General features: G+C 45.4%; 1 protein-coding gene across 2 annotated transcripts in view; it reads right to left on the bottom strand.

Moving 5' to 3' along the window:
* Positions 1 to 1,933: 1,933 nt before the first annotated feature.
* The window catches only part of Kit (KIT proto-oncogene, receptor tyrosine kinase), a 79,612-nt gene continuing 71,564 nt past the window's right edge, over positions 1,934 to 9,981 (bottom strand). For both annotated transcript variants that reach the window (XM_021163090.2, XM_021163091.2), the window contains exons 17-21: positions 9,014 to 9,136; positions 5,967 to 6,078; positions 5,771 to 5,870; positions 5,294 to 5,399; positions 1,934 to 4,215 (exon numbers count right to left, since the gene is read on the bottom strand). In XM_021163090.2, coding sequence (XP_021018749.1) covers positions 4,084 to 4,215; positions 5,294 to 5,399; positions 5,771 to 5,870; positions 5,967 to 6,078; positions 9,014 to 9,136 — 573 coding nt within the window. In that variant the 3' untranslated portion in view covers positions 1,934 to 4,083. The remainder of the gene's footprint in view (positions 4,216 to 5,293; positions 5,400 to 5,770; positions 5,871 to 5,966; positions 6,079 to 9,013; positions 9,137 to 9,981) is intronic.

Here is a 9,981-nt window from a genome sequence, read left to right as displayed (position 1 = left end):
ACTGCCTAAAAGGTTGGAATTTTTATAAGAGCATAGAAATCCCAACTGCAAAGTCATCTCATGCCAGGACGGAGGTCTTCAACCTGTGTGTCACAACCTCTCTGGGGGTCAAATGACCCTTTCACAGGGGCTACCCAAGACCATCAGAAACACATAGTTACATTACAATTCACAACAGTTGTGAAATTACAGTTATAAAGTAGCAAGAAAAATAATTTTATGTTTGGGGGTCACCACAACGTGCGGAACTGTATTAAAGGGTCTCAGCGTTAGGAAGGTTGAGGGTCACTGATTCAGGAGGAAGATACTATTTGGAAGTGATCACTGAATCTATGACTTCAGCTGTCCTTCTAGGGCTACTAAGCCTAATTTACCACACTGAGTGGTATAAAAGGGATGTGGTTTTAAAGATTCACTACCAGTGCATCATGGTACTTGTAGTCCTATGAAACCTATATTTCAAGAGCCAATCAGCTCAAATTCACACCGCAGTAAATGGTAAAGACAGGGCTAATGTCAAGGTTAGAACTCAATTTGAGCTTGAAGGAGGGCCTGGGGCAGTGGGGAAAAATCATGACAGGCTAATAACATGAGCTCCTCAACTGCTTCCAACTCAAGATCTCAAACCCAAGAGGGCTAACTAAATGACAGCAGAAGCATTCGGCAAGAAAAGGCCTCTTTGTTCTATAGTCAGTTAACATTCATTCCTGTTTGTCACAAGGCAGTGGCCATCGCCTGACTGAAACGTAGTATAGCTGTCTGTCTGTCTGTCTTCCCCATTACTGCCTGTCATTGAGACCTTCCTAGCCACAAAAATCCCCTCCTGGCTCGAAAGGATTTGTCTTCATCCAAGCTCACCTCCCAACCTTTTCCTTCCCCTTAGAGGATACTTCTGCAAGTGTATATGCCTATACAGGGAGTCAAGACTGCTGGTGTTTGGGCTTCTAACCCATTCTAGTGTGTGTGTGTGTGTGTGGGGGGGGTTATGTGTGCTGAGTGTGCTGCCACATGCATGTGGAAGTCAGAGGGCCACCTCAGGTTACACTCCTTAGGCACTGTTCTTTGTTTTTTCGAGGCAACTTCTCTCATTGGTGAGGCCTTGAATACTCGAGGCTAGACTGGCTAGCCAGGAAGCCTCATGACTCCTCCTCCACCTCCTTAGCACCGAGATTACAGGTATGTATCAGATGTATAAGTTTGTGTTACCACACTAGGGTTTTCCCTCCCTCCTTCCCTCCCTTCCTTCCTACCAGGCTACATGGTATAGGGAGGTTTTCTCAGACAGTTCCAATGGTCTGGTCGGTGCCCTATGGTGCCACGGGATGATGCAGCCACAGGAGAACACTCTCCGTATATACCTTCCACAGGTCTCCCAGTGAGAGCACTAAACTCTCCTGGAAGCTAGTAAGACCAGAACCATGTCATCAGAAGGCTGATGGGGGGGCAAGAGCGTCTGCCTCCCCTCACTCTGACATCACTTCAATCCCTACACCAACAAGAACATAAACTGCTTTCTCCGGCTCCCTGGTCTTGTCTTGTTCATCACTACTGAAGCTAATTTTTAGTCACTCTGTTTTAGAAGAAAACATGCTGTGTGCGTTAGCTTGGACCACATGAGATCGCTGTTATTTACTGTTATTTTCTAACAAATACTCACTCCCCATGAATCAACCTAATGTTAATCATAGCTATGTGGAAAATTCTCAGTGTTTTCTACATTTCTCAACTTAAATAGAGACCCCGGGTTGTGAGGATAAATTTTAAAAGAACCCAAAATAGCACATACTAAAATTACTAATAAATCTCTCTTGAATTTTCAAGGATCTAAACCCTAATGTGACAATGAGAATCCTGCATGTATTTACACAAATGTTGTACACAACATTTTCTGATTGAATGAATGTGCCTTTAAAAAAACAAACAGAAAAATTTATTTGATTTATATATTTACATTTTTATTAGAATTCTTCAGAACTGTCAACAGTTGGACAACATATCAGAAAAACCCACATGTAACGTGACATGTTTAAACTTGCACAGCGTATTATTTACACATAAAGTTACTGTATATATAAAAAATATTTTCAGGGACTCATGGGGCTCAGGAATATTCAAAAGACATTATTGCTACATTTCAATATTTACAAAAAAAGCCACATAATAATTCCAAACATCAAGCAACTGAAAGAAACATCTGACATCTGATGTAAAAAAAAAATTACAAAAATATAAACTTTCAAGAATATCCAAGACAAAATTCTCAATGGTGTGGCCCCTTAAGTACCTGACATCCATAATTAACAGCTATTCTCCTTACTCTAACTGAAGTCATTAGGAATACCAAGACATGTTTCAGACAGAGTGCGGTAACCGGTGACAGTCTCATACATGACAACAGGACCTCCAAACCAGCTCACTTTGGAAAGGTGCAAGAGTGTAGCACTCAAGTGCAAACGATCACTTCTTCCAGGTTCACGGCCACACGGCCTAAAGGATAAAGGGGGTGGGGAAACCGTGAAGGCAACATACCTGAATCCACTAGGACATCATATGACCACGTACACACTGAACCCTTTATGTTGGACAGTGGTCATGGGTGGTGGGGGGGAGGGCAAGGACAAGGGAACCTCTGGGCCCTGTCTACGGGGTACACTTGAAATGTTTCCCTGGATTGGCAGCATTACATAAGGTCTAATGAATGGGTCTACGATAAGAGTGTTAAGTTCAGGAGGACTCCTTCGGCACTTCACTCCGCTAAGCCTCTGTGGCGGCTTTGAGTAAATTCTAGACAACAAGCGACATGCAGGGAAACTGGAGAGATGGGAGCGGTGACGGAAGCTATTATGTCTTGGGTCCTGAAGGAGGACCCTCAAGAATGCAGGACAATAAGTTTTCTAACACAACTCACCCACACGCACAGACACACGCATGCACACACATACACACTTGTATAGCTACTGGCCCGATGTCCGGGACCTGCCTATAAAAGGCTGAGTCTAACTTGTGCTCCCTGCTATGTGAGAATACAAACCAGGACTGCACTGTTTTCTCCATCCTGTCGTAACCTTTTCAAACAGCCTCAGTTCTCCTGCCTGCAAAGCCACTCTGACATGGAAGGCTTGTTCCGGAGTGTAGACAGAGCAAGTATGTTGGCTAAGAGGTCTTATAAAGATTGTGCTTAGCAGATACATTTTTCTCTAAAAACAACAACAACAACAACCAAAAAACATTTAACTGTTTCCTTCAAATATGTATGGCTCTTAATCTATTCTTACACACAGTAGATATAATGCCAGGGCTGTACACAGAAACGAAAGCTTGTGGGGAAATCCCTCCTCCAAAGTATGAACGCATACAACGTATAGATGAGTATATACAAAGGCTGGCTAGGGAGGAGGCCTTGTCTCCAATGCTACTCCCAGACAGCAAAGTACTGAGAAACCAGGTCAGTTGTACAGAAGCCCGAGCGGCAGCCCAGAGCAGAGCATCATTGTTCACGCTTCCCCTGGCTTGTTCCTTCACAGCCTCGGTCTTCTTCTCAGCGTGACCAGACTTCTGATGCCCCATGCCCTCTGTTCTGAGAATGATCTGCTTTCTACACAAAAGGCTTGGCTTTCCTTTTCTAGTCTTGCTACATATATCTCCCATCGTTACGGATGGCTCTCAGGGCCAAATGGGACTACAGCTATTCTTCAAGTGAACTACTGGCCATACTTTTCAAATACACTCAGGGGAGCACTGGGGGAAGAACTCTGGGCATCCAGTTTCACCCCGCCCTTCCCTCCTCCTCTAACGCAGGAGGAGTCCTTCTGTTTACAGTAGGAGCTACTTTGCTATTGGGAAAATATATACATACAGTTCGGACCTTCGCAGCGGGACGGTGGCTGATGGCAAAAAAGAAAAGGCCATCAGCCACTAAAGTGTGTGCTCGTAAAGGTGGAATCACAGTGGGGTTGGAGGTGGGGTGGGGAACTCGCTACCCTGGAATAGGATGCAAGTCAAAGGGAAACCAAATAACCATCACAGAAGCCAGAAGGACGGGGTCGGAGACAGCAGCAAAGCCTGTTGGACTTGGGTTTCTGCTCAGGCATCTTCGTGCACGAGCAGAGGCTGCGTAGAAGAGGCGCTGCTGCCGACCGAGTTGACCCTCACGGAATGGTCCACCACCACGGGGTTCTCTGGGTTGGGGTTGCAGTTTGCCAAGTTGGAGTAAATCTGCAGAGAAAGAGCCCACGGTCAAATACAGCAGCTTGGTGACAAAACCCAGCAAATGGAGCCCGCTCAACTGTTGCAGACCCCGGAAGACAAGGAACAGTGGTCAAAATCAAGATGGAGCTTATACCTCAGTTTCCCCAGGTAAATCATTTCGAGAATGAGGTACAACACTGCCTGCAATGTTTCTCTTCTGCTGGGGTTTGTCTGAAAGCAAGTACTAGCTAGCCTGTGAAGAAGATCTGAGGATCCCTAGAGCCAACTGCAACCCAACGGCTGGTGTAATTTGCAGCGGCACCCATGACTCTTCCAGAGGTGGTTTGTCAGGAATCCAAAGCACTTGGGTGGAAAATGGTGTTTCATTTGAAATGTGCCTTGATGCCCCTCAGAACAGCGTTAACTCGAAAAGATCAGTGTTGCACTATTAGGAAAGATAGTTCCCAGCAGATGGCTCAGGGGAGGGGGAGAGCAGCTTAAATGGAGTCTGGTCCCAGTAAACATGGCCAATTCCTCCTTAGAAGCAAGAGAGGAAACAATGGATTTAGTTCATTCAGCACTCCCCACATTACTGGGAGAGATGTCCTAACTTCAAACAGCCAACCCTTCTATACAGCTGCGGGCATCCCAGCCATTGCGGCGGCTGGCTGGTTCCTTCCGGCTGTTTTAAAGTTCACTTGACTGTTGTAACAAGCTACGAAAGCCATGACTTTCATTCCAGTTCACCCCAACCCACCCAGGGTGACTGGCCCTGCCACATGAGGAGACCAGACAGTCCCATGATCAACATTCCGGGACTGGGAGGAAGCACGGCCAGACCTTATGACACCATCTAATGCCACACAGCGGAACCCCAGCCCCTCCCCCATCTCACATCTCTCGGGATGAGAACAGAGGTGGAGGTGGAGGTGGAGGTGTGGGTGGGGGGCGTATGCAAAAAGAATGGGCCGCAGAAGGAAGCCCAGCTTATAATTCAAACCAGGGAGGGAGGTGGGAGAGATTGGTCCTTGTCCTTTGAAGCCTGAGGTGTCTATGACCCTAGAGTAAGGAGAAAGAGGATTCCAGGCCTGGCCAGTTAACTCACGTGCTTGGTGCTGTCCGAGATCTGCTTCTCAATAAGTTGGACAACCTGCTTGAACGTTGGCCTTTTCAAGGGGTCAGCGTCCCAGCAAGTCTTCATGACGTCATACCTGCAGAAGCAGGGAGGATGGGTGGGGGAGGGGAGGGGATGTTGTTTGTCACTCCTGGTTCCCTTAACCTGCTTTCTGCTGCCCAGCACATGACAACTTCAATAACAAATCTGGGGCCCTGTGCCAGGACGTGCATAGCGTGTGAGTGACATACAGAGAATAAAACCCCGTGTGTGTGAGATACTGTCAAAAGCTTCGGTGCTGTCGGTGACGGTGACAAGAGATTATGAAAAGAACCACAGTGATGACATTTGAGCGGGGGTGGCCCAAGGAACCAAGTGAGTGACATTTCAAACCCTGCTAGCAAAGACTGGCAACATTTCTGTCTTTCAAAAGGACATTATCAGAAGCAAAGGCTTGTGGGTCCTTACATTTCGGCAGGCGCGTGCTCCGGGCTGACCATCCGGAAGCCTTCCTTGATCATCTTGTAAAACTTGGAGTCGACCGGCATCCCTGGGTAGGGGCTGCTTCCTGGGGTACAGAGAGGTGGCAAATCAGTGTCTGAGTGGGCAGGAGACCACAGAAGCTTTTGGACAGTGAGGGCATCTTGGGTAAGGAACATTTTACCTAAGGAAAAGAGCTCCCAGAGGAAAATCCCATAGGACCAGACATCACTTTCAAAGGTGTACACGCAGCTGAAAATGCTCTCTGGTGCCATCCACTTCACGGGCAGTCGTGCCTAGAACGGAACACGGCAAATTCAAGCAGCTAATGAAGACAGCGATAGACAAGACAGTCAGCCGTCCTGCAGGGGCGAGTCCCATTTAACAAGGACCTTAAACCTTGTGACCTCCAGCCACCTCCCCTACTTATAATTCAAAATTCTAATATCTCCCTTTCAAAATAGGGGTGTTGAGTCAGTATAGAACAGTAAACTAAGAGCAGAGAAGTCCACGGGTTCTAACCTTCCTTCTAGTAATGGCCTCAACTAACGACTCTCTTCCTTTTTTTTTTTGCCAACAACATATATGGCCTCTCCCAACTATAACTACATTTCCCAGACTCCTTTGCAGCAAGCTATAGCCAGACCACTTAGTTTTAGCTGCTAAGATCTAAATTTTATGCAGTGGCATGAGAAAAAAAAAACACACTTAAAATACTGTGGTTTTATATACCTAGGTCCTCTTTCTAGTGGCATCCCTTCACACATCTGCCTTATACCATGATGGCTAGCTGTTGGTCCGGTCATCTTTGACCAGAATGAGGAGGGCTACATGTAGGAATGACAAAACAGAGAGGCAGAAGGATTCAGTGCTAAGTGTTGCTGCAGAATTCTCTGCCTGGCCCCAAATCCTTTCCCATTCATTCTTGGACCTCTGACACAAGTGCACCCCTCACGCACCTACTAGAGAAGTTACCTAAACACGGATAAGTGAGGCCAAGAATCATCTTTTGCAAAACAAAAATAACTTCAAATACCGGGAGTTGTTGCTTCATGGGACAACTGAGGCAATGCAGGATAAAGAAAATGCCTACTGACGTCCAGCTCATTATGATTTACCCAGACTAGCAGGCACTGATGAGTTGTGTCTGATCTCTGTGGTCTGTGGAGGTGTGTGTGTGTGTGTGTGTGTGTGTGTGTGTGCGCGCGCGCGTGCGCGCGTGCGTGCACAGTCAGTGCTTACGTCAGGAGACATTCCAGTTCCTTCCACTCGGTCAGGCCAAGCTTACTCTGACCTTGCCTCTTACAGTCTCTCAGGATTTCTGGATATTAATCTGTCACATGAGGCAGAATTAATCCTTTAAATCCATTTACGACTGAACAGTAGGAAGAGAGCCCTTCTAGGGCTGAAGTTGTTTTAGCGTGGGGGGTGGGGTTGAGGAAGGAGATGATTCTCAAACTATGAAAACCATCTACTATCTATCCCCAGACTTTATGCTGCGTTCTCAATAGGACTGTTAAGGGAGGATCTATTCGTGTCTTGAATTCAAGGGGCCTGAGTATCTAAAAATTAACTTCTAAGTGAAATCTAGTGTTGTCAAAAACTAGACAAAGCAGTAAAAGAGGCTCCGTGGCTTGTCCCCCACAGCAGACACTTCACGTCCCATCGCAGTCTTTACAGGAATTACAAAAGAAAACTTTCATTTGCAGTCCCTTTGAAAACCGCAACAGCCTTTATGATATGTTGCTCCGTGTAATAAAGAAGCGTGCGCATCATCTACCATTAAATTTGCTTTACAGAATTCGATACAACCGTCATTCGACATAGTCTGCTTTTCTTGGCTAAATATAAGTATTCCATTCATCTAAAATGGTATTCTGACAAGGGGCCCATAGGCCCGTAGACTCAAGCCCAGCGTGGAAAATAATTAAGAATTCACAACTCTCTGAAAGATCTTTCAGAGAACAAAGGGACTTTACAATGACTACACTTAAAATTCCACGCAGCGAAGCGTCACATACATTTCCCTTGTTTGAAACTTTCTCAAATAATTGGCCAGTTCAACGGCTAGACTTGTCAACTACAGACTGAGCTAGGAAGGTTCTGGGCACAACCTCTGTCCTGATGGTTTGAATTTCAAAACACAAAGCAGGAGAATGGGCCTGGCCCTGTTCTGAGAACTCTGCCACGCAGTTAACTCCTACAAGTACTGAGTCGGTCCCACCCCCCCCACCCCCCCACCCCCTCCGTTAAATGGGACCAGGCTGGAACTCAGCCAGCCTGGGCCCAGACACCCCACTTCCTTATCTTGCTCCTTTATCCTGGAATACTGAAGCATTTCCCATCTTCCTTCAAATATTAAGCCAGGAAGTTGATTTCATCAAACCTCCTGGAAAAAAAAAAAATCTGACCTTGACAGTCTCTTCAGAGCCGTATGACTGAGCCAGGATATAAAGCCGGCAATACCCTTCCTTACAAAACCAAGTCGTGCACAGCCTACCAACAGAGGTGCCGCCGCCACGGTGATGAACGAGAAGGAACTGCGTTATCACGACAGACACAAAAATTGACCTCCAGGAATAAATATGGACTGTTCAAATGGGCTGAGGGGAAAAACGCACCTAAGAATATATATCTAGGAGGTTATGGCCTTCCCTTCCCAGTGGACCCTGCTGACTAGCTATCACAGCTATAAATCACTAAACTATACTGGACCTTAGTTTCTTCCACTATAAACATTGGAAGACAACATGTTCTGAGGTTTGTTCTGAGGTTACAGAAAGCTGGCACTTTGAAAACTTCACTGTGTCCCACAAACCAACCATTACTTATGAATCTACTTAATAGCCCTATATTGACTAAGAGACCCAAGCATCCTAGTATTGCATACAGCTAACTCTAACACCATCTTAGACTGTAGTCATTTCCACATAGTATTTCTACCAAAGCCTACCGCGTGACCTTCCGGTCTACATTTGTTATAGTTGAGCAAAATCAAATTCACTGCTAGTCTCAGGCTATCATGAAAAATTAAGGCTATTTTTGTTTATTCTGCACGCCCCCCTAATTATACAATTATAACTAGAAATTCTATTAACAAGACTTAGTGGTAATAACATGTGACATTACAAGGTAGGAGTTGGGGTAAGATGATCATAGAAAACAATTTAGAATCAAGACTGGATACCAAAGCACCCTGGGTAGACTCAGGAGATGGAGAAAGGTACTCACGTTTCCTTTGACCACGTAATTCGAATCATTCCTGATGTCTCTGGCTAGCCCGAAATCGCAAATCTTTGTGATCCGCCCGTGAGTGAGGAGGATATTCCTGGCTGCCAAATCTCTGTGAATACACTGTTGGGGGAAAAAAGGAAAGATGACAACAGCCATTCATTTCAGCTCTCTGAGAGAAGATGATTTTAATACTACAATGGTGTTAACGTTAAAAAAAAAAAAGAAACTTTCGTTTTAAAGTATTTAGCACACCGAAAATAAAAATTATGCCGCAAGTGATATTCCCGTTTTGTGTTTCACAGGATCGGGGCTCTAATGACTGTAATTGCTTTCCAACCCAATTTTAATAAACGTCTTTCTCCCTTCCTTCCATTCACAGGAAAATGCATTATAAATAGTCAAATCCCATTTCTAAAATGAAAGTTCATTTTGTATGCATCTCTTTGAACGTTCTCTCCAAAAAAAAAAAAAAAAAAAGTTTCACAGCTTCAACTTGACGTCTTCTCCCAAGGACACAAGGAAGAGGGTCTTTTATTTCAGCCTGTCTTTTAGCTTGGTAGTTACTTGGGAATGTCACTAGAAGAGCCACTGTTACCTCACTCTTGGCCACACCTTCCTCCCCGGGAACACTTTCATCCTTCCAGAATCATCACATGCCATCCCTCTCTTCCCGTCTCTATCCTTTCCCTAGCTGCTCCGTGCTCTCTCTGACCCCTTCTCATTTCCTGATCCTCCGTGAGTCACCTTCACATACACAGTATGTAAGGTATATGACTGTCTCACATACACAGTCATATGCCTTACCAGGCACAGTAACAGTGAGGGAGTCACACTCCTGGCTCCCCCATTTTCTGATAAAACCACGATCCTTCTATTTTCTAGAAGCGCATCCTCCATCTTAAAGCTTTAAACGAACTCGCTGCATATAAAAGAATATTCATGGAGGCTCATTTAGACAGGTTTGC

Source organism: Mus caroli, chromosome 5 (assembly GCF_900094665.2).
Source record: "Mus caroli chromosome 5, CAROLI_EIJ_v1.1, whole genome shotgun sequence".
NCBI lineage: Eukaryota > Metazoa > Chordata > Mammalia > Rodentia > Muridae > Mus > Mus caroli.
The sequence above is the reverse complement of the archived record's forward strand: the minus strand, read 5'-3'. Positions and strand labels throughout refer to the sequence as shown.